This window comes from Ascaphus truei, chromosome 14 (genome assembly GCF_040206685.1).
Source record: "Ascaphus truei isolate aAscTru1 chromosome 14, aAscTru1.hap1, whole genome shotgun sequence".
Taxonomy (NCBI): domain Eukaryota; kingdom Metazoa; phylum Chordata; class Amphibia; order Anura; family Ascaphidae; genus Ascaphus; species Ascaphus truei.
Window position 1 is genome coordinate 37625479 of NC_134496.1, and position 25293 is coordinate 37650771.

Here is a 25293-nt window from a genome sequence, read left to right on the forward strand (position 1 = left end):
TTGAAAATGGCAGCCTTTGCGAACTGCACCTTTTTTTTTTAATTATCCCTCATGCACAGAACATTGCAAAGTCCAATTGTCATCCTGTCTCTACAAACCAACATTAATGTAAACCTCCAATGGTTTGCTATTTGCTGTGTTTTTTGATTCCTTCACTAATATTTTGGCCATGCTATGTTACCAGTCAGAGGTGCATAGCAGTGTGCACAATCCTGATGCAATGTAGCATTCTCATTTTCTTTGGGGGCCCTGAAGCAGATCTGCTGTTGAAGTGGGAATTTGTATTAAGTAAGACTTTTCAAACAGTTACTGTAGCTGCGAATTCATGAAATGATAATCGGCCAGAAATCTGAAACAATGTCCTTGCTCTACAGATCTTTGTGAAACTAAAAATGAATGGCTGCTTTCATTCTTTAGTGAAAAAAACATATGATTTATGTCCCGATGGGATTTCCAACAGCTGAGCTAATAGTGTTTAAATTGTATATATGCAATGCTTTTGGAACATAATACTTAAGCCAGCTTAGTAAAATACAGTATAGTACTGTAGAGGTAGCATTGGAAAATGAAATGTACTTTATAATATACAGTATATTCATACTATTCCATATTGCAGACTTCTACATATTTTTTATTGCATGTAAGTGTGTTGTGCGTTTTAAAGTTGTTTTTGTTCATTCAGTATTAAACGTGTAGTCCTGAATTTAGCTAGTTTAGATATTATCTGTCTTATCTGTTAATAACTTAATTTCTATTTGAAATGCTCCATCCATGTAACATTCCCTTTCTTTTTTGCCTTCCATCAGGGGTGCTCAACTGCAGGCCTCAAGCCCCTCCCACAGGTCAGGGTTTCAGGATATCACTGCTTCAGCACAGGTGGCTCAATCAGCTCAGTCTTTGATTGAGCCTCTGATTGAGCCACCTGTGCTGAAGCTGGGATATCCTGAAAACCTGACCATTCCCCCCTAACAGGTCAGGTTTTCAGGATATCATCTATGGTGAAGCAGGGTCTGATTGAGCCATCTGTGCGGAAGCTGGGATATCTTGAAAACCTGACCTGTTGGGGGGAGGGAGGGAAGAAAGGGGTCTTGAGGACAGGAGTTGAACGACCATGTCTTACATAGTTGGCCAAACTTGTGGACACGAGCAGTTGCGGCACATAAACTCTGGCACAGTGACACTAGAGATCCGGGTACCTGCTGCGTGTCATCCAGAGATAATTGCTACTCGGATAATTATTTGATAGCTGTTGCTTGTTTAAAACCTACTTTTTCTGCCCTTAAGGAAAACATACACTGTTGTAAGATGTGAAAGATCACAGAATAAGTATTGTAGCTATCCCAGAGCATTGAGGTTATTTTTGTCCTGTTTCTGCAGTATTTTCTCCATATTTTAAATTCCTTCGACTAATAGTTAAAAAAATATATTTTCTCTGAAACACCTGGCTCTTAAATTCTGGGGGACAAGCTATGTATCCCCAGAGCACTGAAAGTCTTTTAACCTGAAACATCATAGTTATGTGTTGGGTGTTAATAACCTGCATTGCTGTCCAAAGCTGAAGTTCTAGTGAGGATAGGTTATGGGCAGGTGCCTACATGTTATGAATTCTGCACTGGAGTCTGTGGCATGTTTAACAGCGAAAAGCATACCGAAAAATAACAGAATATTATCGACGTTTTGGTGGGATTGGCTATGGGCTTCGTTCCTAGCGGAGAAATGTACAGCCAAGTTGTGCAGTCCAAATGAAGTGGAAAAAGTGGTGCACAGCATTCTCCCAATGCTGTGCACTGCATTTTCCACTTCATTTGGACTACACAACTACCATCTGCTGCTGGAAGCATGTCCCTGAACCAAGGACTACTACTCAGTGAGTACTACCCATTTATTTGGGGGCTGTACCCTTTTATGTCCTGCACTTTGATCTACTATTATCCTTACACACTCTAAGTAATACTTCCCATAAGTGTGGTGGTGAACAGGCTACAACTGCTTTACAGGCTAAATCTTCCCTTAGTTTACCATAAATCCCACTTTGAGTTAAACCATTGATATGGCATCTACTCAAGTTTGAGTGTTAAGTTTCATTATTTCTTGATCAAGCGGGCTACAAGAATCTATTTAAACCCCCATTATTTGCACTACCTGGCTCTACCTATGGGACTTGAGATTTATGCATTCAATCCAACCTTTAATACCCTGTCGCACTGGTCCTTGGACGGATTAGTCCAAGGACTTGTAAATGTACAGCCAATCTTGTAATTGTTGCCCTATAACCAGCGAGAATTGCAGATAATCCCGATAATGGAAATTGCAGAAACATTACGTCAAAACGGTATGAAAGTAGAAAAATGCCGAACAAAAGCAAGTTACTGGGGCAAATTGAAATATATACAGGTAGATTAACACCCTCCCAATTAATACATTGCAGGCCACCTTGTCAGCAGAAGCATTAAGTGGGCGATTATCTCCCTGTAAATATTAAATGTGTCCCCCAGTTGTTTTTGTATTCGAATGGTCTCATCACATTGCTCTTCCCAGGAAATGGCCTCTTTTTATTTAGGAAAGGAGTTACCAGTTCTGGCAGGCTGCCCATTCAGACTTGGCACAATTTGAAGGGACTTTCACCAGTCCCATGCTCTGGCTGTGGACCAGGAGGCCCATTACTTTAATCTTTGTAATCTTTAACCCCTTCCCATTGGAGGAATACATTTCTAGTACTGTGTAGCATTCCCTGATGAGGAAAATCCATGGTATGGTAAGAAGTACTTGACTATTTTCAGAGAGATAACTCTATTGTGAGAAGGATGGTTATCTTGTTTTGGTTAAAAATGACTGACTGGGATAGGAATGGGAGATCGGAGGGGGTGGGTGGATTCCTATCCTACACCCCTTCCCTCCTCCCCTTTTTTTTTTAAATTTTTTTAAATTATTATTTGCTAGTGTTGTTATTATCCCCCAACCCCTCACAATAAGAGTGACTATCCTCTCCCGCACGGTTAAGTAGGGCTCGAAAAACCGGGCGGGTCTGATATGCGTAAATTAATGTTTACTATATGCTAATTTGAACAATGTTTGTCTGAATGGCTTTTTATGTATAACAAGCATGTATTCACCAATAAAATTCAAGTTATAAAAAAGAAAAATAAATGACTGACTGACTGGTGGAAGTGTTGGCTAAGTGTTACCCTGAAAGAGGCAATCTCTCCTAGCACTAACATCAACTATACAGGCATATTTTTTTAAAGGTGTGCGTGTATGTATATGTGTATATATCTATATCTACATTTGCTTTACACGTTTAATGTCTACATAGAAGAAATCAAATACTTTGAAGTATTTGTATAATCTTTACCTAATCTTTTTAGTACTAAGATGGTTTACATCAAACCAACTCCAATCCTCGAGCTACCAACAGTTCAGGTTTGATTGAGCCACCTGTGTTGAAACAAGGATATCAATCTTCAACTTAGCCACTGGCTGAGCCACCTCTGCTGAAGCAGGGTTAGAGGACTGGAGTTGGTTACCCTTGGTTTAAATGTATATAGAAGAGTTTACAGATTTAATTCATGCGTTTTGTTTTGTGTAAACTATAGACTGCCATCATTATTCTAACAGATTAAGTGGGGGTACCAAATTATATTAAAATTACACAGCTCTCAGAGACAAACTTTCTCGGGATGCCAATGACTGAGGTTGCAGAGTGTTTTTTGCCTGCTATATAAGACTGCACTTGAAACCACACATTAAATAAAAGGCTCAATGTCTTAATTACGTTCTGTTTATCTTGCAGCCATTCCCACTGGTATCTTCCTCCAGATGGGTATTGAAGAGGGGTGAGCTAACAGCCTATGCAGAAGACACCGGGATTTTCTCCAAGCGAACCACAAAGCAACAGGTCTACCTCTTCCTCTTCAACGACGTGCTCATTATTACAAAGAAGAAGAGGTAATTGTCTTGCTGCTTAGCCTTAGAGCCATCATTTATGGTTTGTAATAACCATTTATGATTATGACTGCTAAATCCCATGAGTGCTGGAGGGAAAGCATTACCTGCTGTGGATTGAAGGCTCCTCAGCACTCAAGGGATAAAATATTTCCCTGGTTTTTCAGGAACGTAATTATAGTACTATGTTGTACTGTAATATTGAGTGTCAAGTACTGTATTATATTCCGTTGCACGCATGCTGTAATTAAGCCCATCACCGAAAGCCTCTTTCATGGCATAATTTGAACATGATTGGTTAGTTTAAGTTTTGAATTTTGCACGGTTACGAGTTGTCATGTTATCTCTATTATTAAGGCACTGAGGAGATTTGATCTACCTCCGCAACCAGACACCTGCACTAACGCAAAGGGCGAAAACACCAGTGCGGAAGGGATTTCATTAGAAATATGCTTGTACTGTACTTCTATACACGCAATCATTAGTATTGTATGTTAACTAAGCCTTTTTGTTGTGTCTGAATATGGAAACGAACTTGCAAACCCACATCAATGATTTAACATTATTCTTCCCTTTTTGATGCATTTGGAAATGAAAATCTTCATTCTGTAGATGGCTGTTTCGGTCTTATTTATGAAATATAGATGTCCTATTATAGAATATAGGTTATCGCCGGCAAATGGGACTTCTATTCACTCTTTGTTAAAAAAAAAAATATATATATAGTATTATTAATGGTCATTGCTTTGCATGCATAGCGCTTTTCTCTCAACGGGACTCCTTTTTTGTTGTTTTTTATATGCACAATCTTGTTAGGCTATTTATGGGCTTCTAAGAAATAGCTTGTTTCCATAGATTCTTAGAAAACACTATAACCAACTGTTATCTGTTCTAATTTCTCCCAGCTGCTTGACATTGCAAAATCCTGGTTAACCTTGCACCAGGCTCAAGATTGCATTAATAAAGGCCTCAGTTAACATATCTACTGTGTACACCGCTGAATAATAGAAAAATCTAGAATTGGTTTATTTTGGACACAACTTAAGTAGCTACTAGGAAAATCTTTCGGTTACAGGAATTGTTTAAATGTTTCTTTTAAAAATGAGCACATGGAGTTTGAAGTTGTTCTGGAGTTACAGTAGAATGACCGGTAGTGCATTGCTTTTTAACACAGAATAGCACAGAAATCTCAGCTCAACTTCATCATGTTAAAAACAGTATTGTAAGGGGTATGTAGGTTATTGTATGTAAAGTAAATTGTTTCCTATTTTGATCTGTTTAGTGCTTTGCATTTTCCAGAACTTGAGTGCATATACTTGAATATTCTTCAAATCTTACAACATGTTAAATGATTCACATGTTGACTAAGAATATACTGTATAACTATATATGTATGCATACACACAAGTACAGGTGCTGTAGGATTAGTTGAGGAAAATAAACCACAGGCTTGTTTGGGTTGATAGAGTGGTTGAAAACACGAGGCTTAGTGCCACATGTCCACCCGTGAACAAACACACACTACTACACTTAAAGATGTCCCACTTCATCCTGCCTCTCCCATTAAGGGAGCAATCCATGCTGTTATATTTATTTAGTTCCCTGTGAAACTGCTGGTAACACTCACACTTAAATATTTTTTTTTTTCTGGCTGTCCTAATTTCCATTCCTTAGTCTTGAAAGACTGAGTCTCAAAGATCGATTGAAATGACTCCCAAATTTGCCAGAGACTCCACATAAATAAAAGAAATACATCAATAAAACTTATAAACTATAAAAGAAAAAAGCAATTATGTTGGAAGAAAATAGCTACATCATAATATCAATGCAACTCCTAATGCATTTTGCAGGGTACAGCTATTCTGAGCAAACAATACAGTATGTTCAGCCAAAACTATTAATAGTATGAAGTGTAACCTGTTATATTAGGTTGTACGGATGTTACTTTTGCATTGAAAATGTCAAATGTTTATGGCCTTAAACTTTTTAACGTCTGTCTTTCATTACATTCAAATAAAGTATTTTGGCTTGTACCTCTGACAAATGGGCATTTGGAAGTACATTTGGAAGGCTGCACCTGTGGCCCTTTTACAAGCCGTAGGCTGTGTGTTACAGACTTGGCAGCAGGGTGTAATTCCACCCATATTACATGATAACTTGTATATTGGAGTGTTGATTATTGTAAAATCAAAGTGCAATGAGTTACATTTGTAAACATATTCGCACTCATGTTTCAGAACCAGGGATTGCAAATAATCCACTAATTTCACGTAACTATCTTGGCAAAATCACCAAAGCTTGTGTCCAACAAAGTGAATAGTTCCTGCACAAATATATTTTCCATGTAGTACTGTAAGACTTGTTGGCTATTGTAGTCTTCTCCTTGGACATCTCTGTTCCAATTACAAGTTAAATAAGGCAGCAACACCCAGACTGAAAAATTCTCCTGTTCAATAGCGGTCTCCCTGAAAATAAATCTATTTATCTTAATGCAAGTCATTGGGAACTTTAGAAATGTTTGCCATATTTATGCCACGTTTACCTGAAAGGAGCTTTCAGCTTGGCCAGTATGTCGATACAAGGAGTTTAGCTCTTATGGAGAATGTACATCTTGTTATGCAATGTCCACGTTATAACCTTCAATTCTTCTGATTGACTTTGCTGGTTCTTTACCATATGCTTTTGGTCAGATATTTGAGGTTCTTTATTTAAATAAAGCGTTGCTCATTGGTAGACCATAGAAATGTAAATATTTTACGCTCAACTTAAACCATTGGTGGCTGATTTAATGTAAGGGTGTCCAATTTTATTGTATTTTTTTTCCCCAAGGAAAGTAAAAAAAAAAAAAAAAACCCCACTCGGCAATATAACAGGTTGATCTTTTTTTGGAATTCTTACTAGAAATCTTAAACTAGGCTCTTGATTACATGGGCCTTCCAGTAACTTTGTTTACAGGAACAATCAGAAGCAAATCTCTCCGATGTGCTGTTCCATACTGTACATGTGAAAAAGGGAAAAAGTGTTTTTAGAACATGAAACAATGTTTTAAGGGAAACTGCCTCAACGCACAATTCAAGTCTCAGGACTTTGCTATAGATAGTCAAATCAATAATTCTCAGTTTATGTAATAACTTGGTGCTCTTGATGTTGTCTTATGATTTCCCCTGCCCTATGTAATTTACCATTTAGTAAACTATTTGAACAGTGTATTCCTTTCCTTAAAGCAGCCTGCCTGGCAGCATTTTATTTTTTTAATTTTTTTATTTTAATATATGCAGAATTTGATGACCTTTTAATATAAAACTATTTACCTAAGCTGTCAATCGATCCATTCTCGTGTGATTGATCAGTGAATATCCTGATCCCTGGGTTCACGTAATGGCCACCGTTGAAAAGATCCTGCAGTCAGTGGAACACAAACATTGTCTATTGTTGCAGCTTTCAACTTGGCCACAGTCTCCTGCTGGGAACATTGGAAACAAATGATCAACAAAGGGAAAGTGTTGCAAAGCTCTTGCACTGCAGGGCTCAAAAAGAGGTGCAACCAAAGAAAAGGATGCACAGTACATTAAAACACATAAAAAATAGCAATGAGTTGATTTTTTTTTTAATGCAGTAAGTATTCTCTAATATTACAGAACTGCTTTTATAAAAGAAAAATGTCTAATGCTCCTTTAAGGCAGTTAGATGTGTAAGCGAAGCTTTGGTAACTCTATACTTTACTACTTGGCTTTATGAATAACATTACGAGTTCTCTGTGTGCAGGTAGGGACAGAGCTCACCTGTACTGCATTATTTCTGGGAAATGCTGTGCTGGGCGGTTAGGAGTATTGCAGCATTGCTGTAAGAAGTGTTTCACATGCCAGAATTGAGCAAACGCATGTGAGAAATGATAAATATTCCAGGTTGTTCATCACAAGAGCTTTAGAGCAATAATTTACACCCTGCTGTATATTTACTATAACTACTGTATGTTGTTTCTCAAGATTGTGGCCAATATATACATTTTCTGAGATGATTATGGAAGTTAGATTTTTATTTTATTAAAGATGAACATGAGGATTCCACAGTACAATATGTTTATAAAATGACCTCTACTTTTACATATTAGTTTAACAATGAAGAGGTGAAACATTACACATTTACTCATTTTTATTTTATTCCTATTACTTTCTATTTTATTTCAAGGTTTATAGTTAATGTTTATACATATTATTTAAAAGTGGATAAAAGAAAAAACAATAGCACAATATATTCTGTTGTAGTGTAATTGATGTATAACTTATACACCGGACTTTAAGAATACAATATTGGAATTATACTTATTGGAAACTGATAATACTATGGAGAAAAGAGTGTGCAGGTGACACTGTGTAACGTAACAGAGTTGAGCCCTAAATACAACCCTATAAAGCAGTGATTCTCAACGGGGTTCGGCAACCCCATGCGACTCGTGAGATGTCTCCAAGGGGTTTGCCACAAATCTGTAATGGCGGATCCCTGGCAGTATACTGTGTTCCTGAGCAGGGCCGCCAAGAGGGGGGGACAAAGGATACTGGCGTCCCGGGCCCCGTGAGTCAGGGAGATCCGGGCGCTAGTTAAACTAAACTTTAAAAAAAAAAAAGTGCCGGGTCTCCCTATTGGCAGCGCCGGAAGTCAGCTGCTGGGTATGCTTCTGGCGCGCCAGCATGAGAGGGAGGCCCGGCGGGTGCAGGAGCAGCCTCGTAGGACAGGTGGGAAGTTTTTTGGTATATATCTTGTGGGGGGGTGGATGAGTGAGCGTGGGGTAAATGACAGAGGGAGAGGAGAGAGGGGGTGAGTGAGGAAAAGAGGGAGTAAGGGTGCGTCCTCGCTAGCGCTGAGTGGGCAGCGCTTACTGCGGTTACTTACATATATAGATATATGTAAGTCCCCGCTCACGCGGTGCTCGTGCGTGGGCTCATCCGCACTCGGCCCTTATGTAAACAAAAAAGACTAACTTTCTAGCGCGCTCAACTACCCGCAATGCCCCCCGCGCACGCTTGCGTGAATGCCAGGACACCCGGCACTCATGCTTGGAGCGCTTTCCGAGCATGAGCGCGCTCAGCGCCAGCGGGGCCGCAGCCTTAGTGAGAAGCAGAGGAGAGAAATACATGCGAGGCGGGAAAGTGCTGTGAGACAGAAGGGAGAGAAATACATGGGAAGGGGGGAGAAAGAAAGAGGGCTCGTGAAGTGTGAAATGGGGGGGAGGGCGGCGGGCAATACCGCCGACACGGGGGTGGGGGGGGCTCTGCTTAAAATGTTTGTCCCGGGCCCCACGATTTCTTTTGGCGGCCCTGTTCCTGAGCCTGTGTGAGGACTCCACACTTGGTAAAGCCCCAAACTATAACTTGGCATGGGTAGTATAACTTAGAAGCTTTCAAAGTTGCTCACCATAATGCTTTGCATCCACAGTGGCAAGGCATTATGGGGCGTGACTTTGGAAGCTCCCACAGTAATTGACCGCTATACCACCCATGCTGCACACTCAGCTATAGCCTGATGCTAAGATTTATTTATTAGAGGTTCACAGAACAAATATTTTCTAGCAGGGGGCGCACAATGTAAAAAAGGTTGGCAACCACTGCTTTACAGTAAAGCCACATCAATATTATGTATGGTAACAAACACCAGAAAGCATGTGCTTAGCAGGAGGACCTGCTCACAACTATACATTTAGTGCTGTTCTCTTGTAACAGACAAACCCGTCGTGCAGTATCTGTTTTGTATCTTTGTGTATGTAGTTACTGTTGACATGACACAAGCATTTCCCCTTGTTTTCTGTAGCTCCTGCTAAATTTCTCAATTGTATATTTTATCTCTACTTGAGAGACTATTTGCATATTTTCTTTTTTTTTTGCATGGATATCAATGTGCCTGTTGTCTACAGAACAATAGGCACCTACTTTCCAGTTTATGATGATTGTGTCATATGTATGTGTTAAGTAGCGTAAAAACCTTTTTATCAGAAGAAATGTGTCGGCTTTCCTGACCATAGACCTCTAGTGCTCAAGACCTCCCAACAGGTCAGGTTTTAAAGATATCCCAGCTTCAGCACAGGTGGCTCTTTGAGCCACTGATTGAGCCACCTGTGCTGAAGCTGGGATATCCTTTAAACCTGACCTGTTGGGAGGTCTTGAGGACTGGAGTTGAGCACCCCTGCTATAGATGATCACCCAGCGCTATACAATTGAATTCCTCCTACAAACCATGTGAGCCAGTGGTGAACTTGTCCCCTTGGGTGGGTGAAGGAGGCAACTTTCCCAAAAAGTGTCCAATTTATCAAAGATACCCTGAGGGGTCATATATCAAGCATCTAAAAATGGCATGTTGATGAGTTGATCTGCATTTGCATTCATGTGCGTCAAATGTAACAACTTGCTGAGTGTTTTTTATTTTTTTTTCACCATTTCCTCAGATTTAGTAGCTGGCGCGCTTTACATCGCCACAGATTTATTTGTTGGACAACAAAAAAAAAGATAAGAAAATACCAACTCAAAATGGTTAATTTAGATACATGGAGGAGGAGGAAAGCATCCAGGCACACAGACTTGTAGAAAAGGTGATTTATTCAACAACAAAAAAAATCACCTTTTCTACAGGTCCGTGTGCCTTGATGCTTTCTTCGTTCTCCGTGATTAATTGGGGTGGTGCAGGATCTTCCCCATCTCCATGTGCAGCAGTTTACCTTTATTTCTGCGTTCCTGTAGATACATCCCATTATATTGTAGGTATTGCAAAACTCCTCATACAGCTCACTCATGCAAGTGGAGCGGAATACTTTTGATCTGTTTATCTGCTCTGTTCTGTATTTTCAGTGGCCCTGCATCTGGTAATCTGAATTACATCTCCATGTTAATTTTTAGTACTGGTGATAACACTTTGTAACCGCAAATGTGACAAGATGTTTTTAATCTAAAGCTCTGTGGATAAAATACATTTTCACCTTGAAGAGCCTTTTTGCCTTTTATCTCGAACTTACATCATTTTTTAAAAATTTTTTACGTGCAGTCGTTTGTATCCTGTCATTTTGCTGGGCAAGCAGGGTCATCTATTCTGCTTTTCCTGCTTGACCGGTATCTATAGTTGGCCTTTCCTTGTCAGCCCTATAGCACAGGTCAAGGATTCCATAAAGTACATAATTGGCACGTGCGTGTGATGGATACTGTATTCATATTGATGATTGCAGCCTCTGCTGTGTTTCCAGAGGGTAATAAATCAACATATGCTTTGCACGTTTGGATTGGGAAAATGTAAATATGTAAAAGGTTCAAGGCCAGCAGTATTTGGCTGGGGTTTGTTCACTGTGCAGCTTTCTGTTCTTTGTCTTGTTCCACTGGGATTCCAGTAATTTGCTGAAGCTTTTGGCATTGTGCCCTGTGGAAAACAGATATATTTGAGAAAATGCAGCTGGACTTCCAAAATTGGACACAACCCAAAGATCAAACAATACAATGGAATGTTACCTGTATGCAGCTGCACACGGACACATTTTAGTCTTCTAATGTTCCAAATATAAAATAGAAACGTGGACCTCACATGTCACCTTTTTTTTTTAATAAATGTTTTTGTGTTTTTATATATTTTTTCACTAGCACAGAAATTGTATTTATTTCAATTGTATTTTAACGTGCAGATTTTGTTTATAAAGGCGGCTGTATGTTTTAGAAGCCAAGCTCATTTTTATTGATGGGACATGGACGTTCTCCACTGTAAGCTCTCACGAAACGGCATCTTTCTTTAGGTATTGTACAAGTCTCATCATTTCCATGTCCTAGTCTTTAATGCAGTAGTGTACCACTCTGTGGAATACATTGGCAACGTGTGAATAAACAATAGTGATTAATTTATAAGTGGTGTTGGCATAGCAGAGCTTCATTTTCACCTTCTTGTTTATTTAATGCTGTATTACTGAATCTTTAAAGCTCTTAATACATTCAGAGAATATGCAGAATAGCTTTGCTTCTGTATCGGTGTGCCAATGTTAAGCAGTGTAACATTCATTTCAAATTCAATAGGTGCTTAAGGGGTCAGGTGTTTAATGGCAACCATGTCCCAGCAATGCACAACATACTTTTTGGCCTGATTTTAGAATTGCTGAAAAACTAGGATTGTCTTCAAGCTGTGAAATATGTACCACAGCAAATTGCCTGTCGAAGGTTTGCATCAAAGCGGTATGGGTTTTACCTTTTCAAAACTAGAAAGTAAAAGCAATATTATAATTTCCTGGAAATACTTAATTGATGACTTGCCTAACTTGTACATAGAAGTTAGGTAGTCCACGCAGCACTTTAGAAAAAAAAAAAAATCTTTATTTTTTATTATAGGCTAAAACTGGTAAATTCTCCCCCTCCCTGCCTGCAGCCAGGCACTGACTCCTCCCCCTCCCTGCCTGCAGCCAGGCACTGACTCCTCCCCCTCCCTGCCTGCAGCCAGGCACTGACTCCTCCCCCTCCCTGCCTGCAGCCAGGCACTGACTCCTCCCCCACCCTGCCTGCAGCCATGCACTGACTCCTCCCCCACCCTGCCTGCAGCCAGACACTGACTCCTCCCCCAACCTGCCTGCAGCCAGACACTGACTCCTCCCCCAACCTGCCTGCAGCCAGACACTGACCCCTCCCTGCAGCCAGGCACTGACTCCTCCCCCACTCTGCAACCAGACACTGACTCCTCCCCCACTCTGCAACCAGACACTGACTCCTCCCCCACCCTGGCTGCAGCCAGGCACTGACTCCTCCGCCACCCTGCCTGCAGCCAGGCACTGACTCCTCCCCCAACCTGCCTGTAGCCAGACACTGACCCCTCCCTGCAGCCAGGCACTGACTCCTCCCCCACTCTGCAACCAGACACTGACTCCTCCCCCACTCTGCAACCAGACACTGACTCCTCCCCCACCCTGGCTGCAGCCAGGCACTGACTCCTCCGCCACCCTGCCTGCAGCCAGGCACTGACTCCTCCCCCAACCTGCCTGTAGCCAGACACTGACCCCTCCCTGCAGCCAGGCACTGACTCCTCCCCCACTCTGCAACCAGACACTGACTCCTCCCCCACTCTGCAACCAGACACTGACTCCTCCCCCACTCTGCAACCAGACACTGACTCCTCCCCCAACCTGCCTGCTGCCAGGCACTGACTTCTCCGCCACCCTGCCTGCAGTCAGGCACTGACTCCTCCCCCAACCTGCCTGCAGCCAGGCACTGACTCCTCCGCCACCCTGCCTGCAGCCAGGACCCCACTTCTCCCCCACCGTGCCTGCAGCCTGGCACTGAATCATCCCCCACCCTGCCTGCAGAGAGCTCCGCAAAGGAGAGTGAGGGGAAAGGTGTGTGTGTCTGTTGTGTGTTTTGTGGGTGTAAAGGGGCCAGCAGAGTGTTTATTGGTGTGGGTGTGTGTGTGTGTGTGTGTGTGTGTAGGTCTGTCTTCTGTTTGATGTGTGGTTTGTGGGTGTAGAGGGGGCAGCAGAGTCAGGTTTGTTGGTGTGTCTGCTGTATGTATTTTGTGGGTGTATAGGGGGGGGTGCTGCTGTGTGTGTCTTCAGTGTGAGTTTTGTGGTCGGAGGAGGGGTGCAGAATATTTTGTGTGTGTCTGCAGTGTGTGGGTTTTACAGTGGGCTGCAGTGGGTGTATAGGGGGGGGGGTGGTGGCGGCTGCGGAGTGCGTTTGTGTATATATGTATAATGTGTGTGTGTGTGTATATACAATTTCCTTTGAATAAACTTGCAGTCAAAGCAAAAACAAATGTAGACAATTATGCTAATAAAAATCAATATGATTACAAAAGTGTATCTTTTTTATGAAAAAAAAAAAAGCCTACATTTAGCCTAGAATAGTAATAATCCCCTCAGAACAAGACATTACTGGCCAATAATGCCCTCTTCTTCTGGGATTATTACTTAAATATATGTAGCCTTTGATTATCTTTTTTTTTTTTTAATTGAAAACTAATTGCCTAAGCTGCCGGTCGATTTGTTCTCCGTGATCGATCAGCACAGATCCTGCTTCCCAGTGTTCACTAAATGGCTGCCTTTCAGTTTCAATCAATCCTTCAGTCAGTGTCACTCAGCAGCTGCAATGTATTTTTATATTACTATGGTAACATTATCTATTGTTACAGTTCGCAGCTCATATTGCTTGGAATATTGGCAACACATTATCACAAACAGGAAAGTGTTACAAAGATCTTTCTCTGCTGGGGCCGCGCTAAACCTGCAATGGAAATCAAAGGATGCTCATTATATAAAAACAACTTAAAAATGGCATTGAGTTGAATAAGAAAAAATATAGTAAATATTATCTAATACTACAGAACTGATGTATTTTAAAGAAAGAAGGGGAAAAAAGGGTAAGATATTGCATGGATTGCTCATTTAAAGGCTCGACACTGTCCTACCTACTTTAAAACTGTCTGGTATTATTCTCCTGTAGTGGAATTCATCTTAGAGATGTGTATTGTTGTCCCAGATCACTTTACAAAGGTTTGCTTGAATAATTAACCTTTATCGTGCCCTTATGATGTACCTGATGTGGCACTTGGCCTAGCACGCCAGAGGTCCTATTGACGTACTGTACCAGGTATGTCGTGGCAAAAATGCTTGTTTTCAGAGGGATGATCGGACCAAAGTGGAACCCCTTCCATTTTCAGTAACGTCAGCCAGGGGTAGCCCTCTGATCACTTCTGGAGCGATCGCATAACCGCACATGCTAGAGGTCTGCTGCCGCCGGATCTCCGGCAGTGATCCTGTTAAATAGTCACAAAAGCTTGTTTCGCGTCTCTCTTTTTGGGAATGGGAACCATGGCCCGGAGCTGAAAATAGCGCAGTGGAAATATAGGTGCAGGAAAGGGGAAACTGTGGTAACCGATTCCCTGCCAGGATGTGCAAGGCAAAGGCTTACCTTGCGTGGAAGTTGGTAAACAGGCATCTACATGAGACAATTGGAGGAAGCATTTCTGTAACAAACATCTCAGTGCCAAGAAAGTATTTAAAGTCTGTGTTGTCTCTGAGCTAATTTATTATAATACACACATTCCTTTTGGGATGTTTCCTAATTGATATTTTTTTTTTTTCACCTCCGAACCTTCAGAGCTCTAAATGTTTCTGGGATTAGCTGTTTCTCAGAGTTCCTTTTCGGTCAAACCTTCACCTAAATGGAGATTTAAAAATAACTAGTCACAGCTGATAAGCATCTGCTTGATGTCATAGATTGAGGGGTTTAGATCTGTTTTCAAGATTACTGGAGATTTCTCAGGGTGGACACCTGCTGCTGATCTCAGATGTTGCGTGTTGGATCTGCGAACATGTGTGGGTGTTCTCAGGCTCTTCTGTTATCCAGTTTTCTTTTACTTCTGCAGCAGCGAAAACATTTTTGAGACTGAATGATTCAGTATAGTGATCCTAACACTTTTTGTATTGCATAAATAGGTAGGAGCATATATACGGTAGATATGGCGATCCTGCTGTCATTCATTTGACCTTAATGGATCATATAGGTTTGCCCTCTATGAACGAGGACAATAAAACGTAATACAGAGGTCCCACTACTCTAAGATTTTAATTAAAGATGCTTACTGATAAGTGTATATATTTTGTTGGATGGAGAATCTGGAGTCTAGTGGTTGTATTTTCAGAGCAGCGGTAGTTTGGAGGATATGAAATTCCTTGTGACCTGTGATACCAAAACAGATGGTTCCATTTGAATGTTCATATGGGACATTTGGGCTAGTTTATAATATTATCACCTGCTTATTCCAGAGCTGTGCGTGAAACATGTAAGGTTCCACTGGGGGAAGGAAATGGGGCAGAAATATCTAAAGAGTTGGTGGTGAAACTGCAGAGAAACTTTCTACAAAGAATGTGAGACATGAAATATTATTTTCTCTTTTTGTTGAAGTTGGAATTAATTACATTCTTATCCTTGGGTCATGTTTGACTGACAGGTCTGAAGCAGAAATGCCTGTTTTCTACATGCTGTGTTGACGACGTATATGGAAGAGCACTTAAGCTTTAGTCATTGGCAAGTGATCAGAAATTGCAGATGTTGCTGCAAATTTCACATGTTGTTTTGATTTCCTTCCAATGTGTTTCCTATCTATGCTTTGAGCAGTAAACATAATTAATGTTAATATATATTATGGGTGGGCCACTTGTTTTGGTTCTAAACAAAATCTTTGCGTTTTGGTTTTGCCAGAACCCGGTTGGTTGGGGTTTTGGTTTTCAATTGGCTGAAAAAAATATTTATTTTCCATAATTTGTTTAATCTGGAAGCATTTTCGTTTTTAGAATGTATGCCAATGTTGCTCTTTTTCAAATTTTGGTCACATTTGAAAGTTTATTCCAATTTTCAACTCAAATTTCTGGAGTTTGGATTTTGAACCCGCAAACATACAAAAATATCTATCTATCATGTATATGTGTGTACACACCACACACTCCCCCCTCCCGCCCCTAAAAATGTCCTTCCGAAAACAGTACTCTTATTATACGCGCAGCCTAACAGTACTATATTTGAGCCAATACTGTATGTATGTCTATATATATATATATATATATATATATATATATATATATATATATATATATATATATATATATATATATATATATATATATATATATATATATATCCCATGACAGAGCTACAGATTAGAACCAGCTCTAACACTAATCTGCACTCAGTTATTAACTTTAAATATTTGGGAATATGGTTTGACTCCAATTTAACATTTGGTTTGCATATTGACAAACTGACAACCAAAATCTATCCCAAAGTGGGTGTACTAAATAAAAATAAATCCTGCCTAACCCATTGGTCAGAGCGCACATTGCATTATGGGTAAATAGTGTCTGGTACAGCACCTCAAATTTACCTCGGCAAACTTGACATTCTCGACAACTCTATGCTGATTTGTCGTCTTATGTAACTTTAATACCCACCGTTGTGATACGTTAACTGGACTAGGTTGGCTATACCTCGAGTCCAGACATAACATATCTTTCCTGCCTCACCTTCAAAATCTTAGGCGGCGACCATGGTCGGCGAGACCAAGCAGAGGAGTGCGCATGCGGTGCAATCACAATGCCTTAAGGCAATGATCGCATCTATAGACCGTGCGCGAGGAATCCAATCAATTTGATTCCACGGCGCGACGGCAGGTCACGTGAGCGGTTCGCTAAATGAGGGGAACCAGCTCCGTGACCTCACGGCCACGCCCCCACACACGCCTCCCCATCGCGTTTAGCCTGGCCACAAAACCCTCCCGCTATAACGCAAGTGATGTCACGGGAACGGACACGAGTGTGCCGTCATCAGGACCCAGCCTTACTGGACGAGCTACCTAATTATCTGAGCAGGCTTCTCGCCCCGATTGTACCTGCTCAGTCTCCCAAGGTTCAATAAGGAATCCGATCATTCTTCCTTCTTGTACCAATCACCCCACGGTTGGAACAATTTACCCGAGTCCCTCAAATCCACTTCCTCTCTAAGTTCCTTCAAGACCTCTGCTTTAAACATGTTTGTAACTGTAAATTGTAACGTTGTCAACTTCACTTTGTGCCCAGGACATACTTGAATACGAGCAGTAACTCTCAATGTATTACTTTCTGGTAAAATATTTTATAAATAAATATACGCATACCGTTCACATGTACTTGTTTGGTGAATAATTTGTTCATATCTTAAACCTGTCTTACAGTGAAGAAAACTACAATGTCACCGACTATTCCTTACGAGACCACCTTCTCGTTGAGCAGTATGATAATGAAGAGACAACTTCTTCTCCATTAAAAAGTAGCACAACAATGCTTTACTCGAGGCAGAGCTCAGCCAGTCATCTGTTCACACTAACCATCTGCACCAATTATGCAGGAGAGGAGGTGGAGATACTACTGGGAGCGGAGACTCTGTAAGTAAATGTGGCTGTAATTGGTGGTGTTACGTGGTCTTTCCAAAAAAGTAATCCTTTCTGAGAACCACAAGGTTACAGAGAGGCTAATTTTGAACCCCTTCAGTGCCAGAGGAGCTTGCAATGCATTACCATGCAGTGTTTCCCTTTTGTAATATAGGAGTAAGCGCAGTGGTAGAGTAGACATTCGGCAATGTGTTTACCAGCATTGAAGGCAAGACATGGTGACAAAAACAGGCATCAATTGTGGTGGTACATAGTGCTTCTGAGGACTGTTGCCATCTTGTATTAACACCGTGGCTGTCTGAGGACCATTCTGGCAGCTAAGAGGTTTAAGCATATGTAATGTCAAGGGGGTGCAGACTGACCTAGTGCAGGGGTGCACAAACTTTTCAATCAGAAGTTTGTTGAAAAGTGTTGTCCAAGAAGCTGCTTCTTTAAAACAATGTGTTGTGCAGTACAGCTACTGTTCATTTTGTTATTTTTCATTTATAAATGTATATAATGCGCCAACATATTTCATAGCACAATACAATGGAGATGTGCAGACAATTATACATTTGCAACCTTAACATACACTGGTTCAGTATGTAAGGATCCTACTCTGCTGAGTTTACAATCTAAAAAAGCAAAGTATTATTTTAGTTGTTATAGTCCCCAGAAAGAAACACATTATAGAGTTTTTTTGTGTTGCAGCTTCTGCAAAAATGTGTGTTTTCAAGACCAATTTTTTTTTCTAAAATATCAATTACAGTCATCACGTTTACAAAACTTGGTGCTAGCTTGGCCATGGAATTAAACCAAACTGGGATATTAGATTATTTAGCTTTGATTTAATTAACCTTACCAGTGAACTTTGTAATTTTTTTTGTTTATAGCTGGTGTTTTGTAAAGAGGACCCAAACACACTTTTAAATAGGGTAAACAGTGATCCTATTGAGGGATAACCGTAATAATAAATTAGGAACACTTGGGAGTGCCTTTAAGCAATGTTGGCGATGAGGGAATTCCTCAGAGCAGACCATTTATCTCCTGGCTGCTGATGTATCTGTGTTTTATCATCCCATTCCCTGCCTTGCTCTTGAAAGTGACAAGGAATCCCAGTGATGAAGCATTTTAAATGACAGTGTGTCAGTAAATGCCGAGTGTTTTGGTGCTCCTATCACTGATATCAATACATGTAAGACTTGTTCGGTATAACCCCCTTGGTTTTAGAAGGGGCTGCTATGCTTTGCCTCTTAACATGGACTCATGTTTATTCTTGGTGTTATCGATCATGTTTTCTCCACCAAGAGCTTTTTTTTGCTGGGCACCCCTGACCATATAACTAGTATTATATATGATGAATGGTGAGGGGAGGACTGTTCCTTCAGTAACTGGAAAGCTCATATTAAGGTGTGGTGGAGCTACTCTAAAGCATCATGTTCTGTTTATTACCTGCACTTGGAAAGAGCATTATGGATTGTGAATACTTCCAACCTTTTAACATTGGAAAACTCCATTAATGACATTACTTATGTCATCGGCGAACTAGCATGTTGTATGTTTTATGTTGTATGTTCATGTGAATGACTTGGGATAGGGTTCAATAGACTCAGAAGCGGTCGTAAGCACAGTTGGAGTTTTTGGCCAATAACTGTGTTATCAGCCATTTCAGAATATATTGAATAACGCTCTTTGTGGTAAGGTGAAAAAGTTTAATGTGTCAGTACATTTCGCACCATTATAAGCATGCTAAATGTTGGGATGGGATTGTTTCCTTTCAGATAATGTGCTTCTGCTTTAATGCATGCTATGCACAGGAATGAATTTGCCCCGTTCTGTTTTGCAGGAGTGACCGAGCTCGTTGGATCACTGCATTGGGGCAGAGCAAAGACAGACAACACTTGGACAGAACGAGTAAGTAGGAAGTTGAGGCGTTCTTGTACTGCATCACACTGCCCCCAGGTGCACGGTATGAAAACAGCCATGGCTTGGCTGTTAATATTAATCACAGTCTTATCTATCATTTGTGCATAAATAAGTTTTATGACATTGAAAAATAAAGATGTTTAAATATTTAAGGATTGAATGATTTACTGTTCTCTTCTCGTTTCAGTTAATGAAACCAGGGGTTTTCGACTGCAGTCTTCAAGACCCCCCCAACAGGTGAGGTTTTAAGGATATCCCAGCTTCAGACTGAGCCATCTGTGCTGAAGCTGGGATATCCTTTAATACCTCACCTGTTGTGGAGTCTTGAGGACTGCAGTCAAGAATCCATGAATTAAACTATTTAAATGGTTCAATTGCCCATGAATTACATCTTAAATTCTCTTATTTTTTTCCTAGCTTTAACTCAGGTGGAAATTACCAGAACCTATACAGCAAAGCAGCCAGATGAACTATCCCTACAAGCTGCTGATGTGGTTCTGGTCTCGCAGAAGGTTAATGATGGTAGGTTAATTGTTAGAAATAAATGTTTAACGTGCTCCAAGTCATTACCCCACTGCTGAATGACTTAGTGCACTGTTGATTATATGGTAGCCGTTAAGTCAACACACTGAGATATGTACACCTGTGCCAAGATGAGATTTTACACCAAAATGTTAAATAACACGGTTTGGCTACTGTCTGATTTGTTTTGTAGTTTTTCAGTTTGATATCACTTATGACAAAATGTACAAATTAAATCGAAAATGCACTGATTTAATGCCACTCCTGTTGGTGATTATCACCATACTGATGTGTGCAGTGCTATTCACAAACTGCTTACTAAAGCACTTTGTTACATTAAACCAGGGTGGCCTACTCCAGTCCTTAAGGGCCACCAACGGTCAGGTTTTCAGGTTCTCTGCTTCAGCACTGATTGAGCCACCTGTGCTGAAGCACAGATATCCTGAAAGCCTGACCTGTTGGTGGCCCTTGAGGACTGGAGTTTGCCACCCCTGCATTAAACCTATATTCCTTTTTTCTACCACTTACTGTTAGAGGCCAGTGCTTGCCACAAGCATTTTGTGGCAGGTCTATCACTGAAAAGATAAGTCTTCCCTAGCGACCTCCGATTTTGTCCTGGCTCTGCCCGCTATTCTGTTTCATAGCCCCGACTTTGTCAGAACTCTGTCTGTACCAAATGCAAAGCAGCAGAGAGCACAATGGCACGTTTGTTTTCTCTGAAGTAGCACAGAGTATAGTGACAGGCGTGTAGCAAGTGCCTTTTTTGTGTGTAATGAATGTGATGGTAGAGAGAATGTTCCATGTTATCAGGGAAACATCATTTGTACGGTCTAACCCTATTACACCAGTTGCCATAGTAACAGAACGTATGTGATACAAATCCATTGTGGTCACTTGAATTCCGCTTTCTAACACAGGATAATCATGCTGGTTGTTTCATGGTTATCAGTAGGACAGTGACAGACTAGTAATTTCTCAAATCAGTCCCTAGGGGATGTTTTGGTCAGTTGTTGGACCAAGGCAAGGGTAATCTGCCCTCCCCCAATATTTTGTTTTACTAAAATGTAAAACGGAGCACTTGTTTTAATATTGTATGCATTCTGTAAAATTTAAAATAACGTTTTCAGGGGATTAAGGCAATCCAATCAAGGAATTTAGCAGTGTCCCTGTGATAATAGTGCTGTATTTTAACAATGTTTTGAGATTTGTAACCTTGGTCAAACCACTTTCTCACACTGTTCCTGGACACCAAATAATTAGACTGACTTCTTCTTCTTCTTCTTCTTCTGGACAACACCGTTTTACCATGTCTGGGCATAGAAAAATAAATGGTATTAGATTACTGCTGCTTGTCTGTAATGTCATATTATAACCTGCTATTTTAATACAGAGCTATGTGGGGGCTAAGAAAAAGCATTCAAACGCACTGTTGCCGATGGTTATTTTATTCATGCAATAGACGAGTGATTTCTGTGCATCTCTGCTTTTCCTTTTCAGGGTGGTATGAAGGTGAAAGGCTGCGGGATGGAGTGAGAGGTTGGTTTCCTATGGAATGCGCCAAGGAAATAACATGTCGGGCTACAATAGAAAAGAATATGGAGCGCATGGGACGTTTGCTTGCACTTGAAACTAATGTATAGACGCCAGGGCCGTGTTGTCAACCAGCCACCTCTATACAGCAGGATTTGCACTACAGTACCAGCACTGTGTGGGAAAGTGGGAGTGGACATGGGTTTAAACAGCCCTGCCATAGTCTGCCTAGCACTTCACTACATCGACCTTAAAAAGAAGCTTGGTCTGCTGGTAAACTCATTGTCACCTTTGCAGTGACTCCTCCAGTACTGGACTGCGGACATCCCACCACTCTCCTTGTTTATTTCAGTCACTTTTAGCTTCTTCCCTTTATCTCTGGAATTTCACAAGGGAAAGTAATTCTACCACCAAGTAAACAAAGCCAAGGCAGAGAATTGTTTTACTATAGGTCCTTTGTATGTGATAAAAGGATTAGCTTGTAAATCAAGTTCACACTGCAGATCTCTGCAGAGCCCCCCTGGATCTCAGGGGTTTCAAAGAAGTAGACTTCAGAAAGGACATCTTTAAGAAATGCCTTCTTCTAGAACAGTTACACATTTCATTCTTAAGAGATGGACGAGAGGGAGTCTGAAGCAGATGCATTTAGTTAATTTAGTGTCCTGTATAGGAATAAAGATTGGTCATTCAGACTACACTCTTCAAATGTGCTAGGACCAAGCTTCAACATGAATTACGTTTTATAGGCACATTAATGTTGACCGTGGTGTAAAACCTTGTGGATGTGACTTGAACTGCTATTGAATTTAGAATGAACTATACGTGCTAAGAAATGTAGTCTTATTTTAACACAAGGAAAAACACTGCTGATGTTATAATATGAAACCATGATTTATAGTTTGTTGTATAACATTGTTTTTATACACTTGAGGTATGGCATAGGACTGTGATGGCAAGAAAGCACAGGAGGAGTTAGGTTAACACCTTCACTGCCGGAGGGGACTGCAACACATTGGTAATTCAACTACTACTGTAGTTACTTATTGAACCTGATTACGGCCAGAGCTAGCCAATGCATACTTTGCCATGTGTTGTAGCACATCTGACCGTGACAAAATGAAGATCTAAGGGCCCTTGTCACGTGGAACCATGAGGTATTTCATATTCTCTGAGGCGGACAACTGGTCTGTTTTCAGCCGAAACTCCCCATTGAAGTCTGGGGATATTTGTCCAAAAAAGTCCCAAATGGTCACTTTGCCGTATATAGAATAACATCTAATAAAGGCCACCAATGTCACCAGCCAATGGGAGTTGAAAGGGAGCATCATTTGTTTTTTTTAAATTAAAGTTACAGCAACATAGGTGTGTGTTTCCACAAATATAAACACTAAGATTTCTGAGATTTAGGTAAGGAAATGCATACTAAATTATCCTGCACCCTGCTGATGGCGTTTGACTTTAAGGGTCAGGAGTTTTAGTAGTGTATAATGCATTAAAAACAAAGGGTATTTTTATATTAGTTAGATATATTGTAAGAAACATGTAATTATACAGGTGACACAGCCTCAAAAATATAAGCAAGTTTGTTGGTGGTTACAGCAGGGGTTCTCCGCTCCAGTTCTCAAGACCTCCCCAACAGGTCAGGTTTTCAGGATATCCCTGCTTCAGCGCAGGTGGCTCAATCTTTGACTGAGCCACCTTTGCTGAAGCAGGGATATCCTGAAAATGTGATCTGTTTGGGGGGAGGGGGGGGAGGAGGAGGAATGTCTTGGAGCTGAGAACCCCTGGGTAAATAATCACTGGATAAATAATTTTAAGATTTATTGAAAGTGCATTTTAAAGGCCAGAAAAACTCATTTTAAAACTATCACTTACATTTTGCCATCCACGAGAGAGGCAAATCTTAAATGGGTAAGTGTATTTTGTCGGTATATGCTAGCGACAGACAGATGCATTTTCAGGATAGCCAGAATATATTTAATGCTGCAGCACCTGTAATATAATTTCTTGTTCTACAGGGTCCAGAGCAGCAAAACCATGGGATTTGTTTACAGTAAATTGTGTTTGTATAAAATATATGTACATTTAGAATGGCTTAACCAATGTATGCACATAAATTCCTTAACCGCTTTGCTGGCAATGGAAAAAAAATGGCAGTGAAGTGGTTAACACGGGTGCGTATCGATATTCAAGTACTGGGGCCAAGTATCATGTGCCTTATTGTCCATGTCAAGCCTGTTTAACATTGTTTAAGCTGGAGCTATTTCTGTTTGGTTTATTTTTATGTTAGATAAATCTTATGTAACGCAAATTTTAATTCCGAATACTGTGACTTTTTATGAATTTTACCACTGTAAATAAAAGATTTTAATGATGTAAACATTGATTTTTTTGTGATGTGGTTATGTTGGCATGGACTGGCTTACATAATCCTTTAAAGCAGGGTTGTGCAAACGGGGGGGGCACAAGATTTTTTGGGGGGAGCGCTGCAGTTTCAGAGGTCCCGCGTTCTTCCCCAAGGCATTTCAATTAACTGGCGGGGGATCGCATGAGGCCTCTGCAACTTCCCTTACCTTGATTCAGACGGCTGGTGTGACGCGTCGCCAGGGCAAAGCGGTGTCAAATGACATCGCGGGGTCACGTGATGTGATGTCACATGACCCCACAGCGTCATTTAACGCTGGATACAAGGTGAGGGGAGGCGCGAGCAGAGTGGGAGAGCAGGCACACAGATGCAGGACAAAGTTTGTGCACCCCTGCCTGCTTTAAAGGATCCTTCTATAGCAGGTTTTAGCCCACTTCCCCAAGCAGTGCAAGATATTCATCACTTTCCTGTTTGTGATCAATTATTGCCAATATTCCCATCAGTTTGAGCTGTAAACTGTAACAATAGATAATGTTAACTTAGTAATACTGTATAAGGATACATTGTAGTTGCTGAGTTGGGCCTTAGTGCCTGGTGCACAGGACTAGAGTTGTGTCATCTGCATAGCAGTGATAACCCAGGCCAATCTGTCTGATTTAGGTCACCTAGTGGCAGCATGTATACTGCGAACAACATTATTTATTTATTTATTTTTATTTATAAAATATTTTACCAGGAAGTAATACATTGAGAGTTACCACTCGTTTTCAAGTATGTCCTGGGCACAGAGTAAAACAAATAATACATGGTTACAAGTACAGTTACATAAATGAACAAGGTATACATTATATACAAGACATTGCGTGCACAGTTAAAGAAAATATATATTATGAGCGTATGAAACAGTTACAGACCAGATTAAAGTGTGATACAGCCTTAGATTTGAAAGAACTTAAGCTGGTGGTGGATATGAGAGTCTCTGGTAAGTTGTTCCAGTTTTGGGGTGCACGGAAGGAGAAGGAGGAACGTCCGGATACTTTGTTGAGCCTTGGGACCATGAATAGTCTTTTGGAGTCTGATCTCAGGTGATAGGTGCTGCATGTGGT

The 25293-nt window shown here is 40.7% G+C and overlaps 1 protein-coding gene across 2 annotated transcripts in view; it reads left to right on the forward strand.

Moving 5' to 3' along the window:
* The window catches only part of ARHGEF26 (Rho guanine nucleotide exchange factor 26), a 77214-nt gene extending 53006 nt beyond the window's left edge, over positions 1-24208 (forward strand). For both annotated transcript variants that reach the window (XM_075570506.1, XM_075570507.1), the window contains 5 exons: positions 3791-3945; positions 17650-17859; positions 19691-19758; positions 20188-20292; positions 21790-24208. In XM_075570506.1, coding sequence (XP_075426621.1) covers positions 3791-3945; positions 17650-17859; positions 19691-19758; positions 20188-20292; positions 21790-21932 — 681 coding nt within the window. In that variant the 3' untranslated portion in view covers positions 21933-24208. The remainder of the gene's footprint in view (positions 1-3790; positions 3946-17649; positions 17860-19690; positions 19759-20187; positions 20293-21789) is intronic.
* Positions 24209-25293: the final 1085 nt, after the last annotated feature.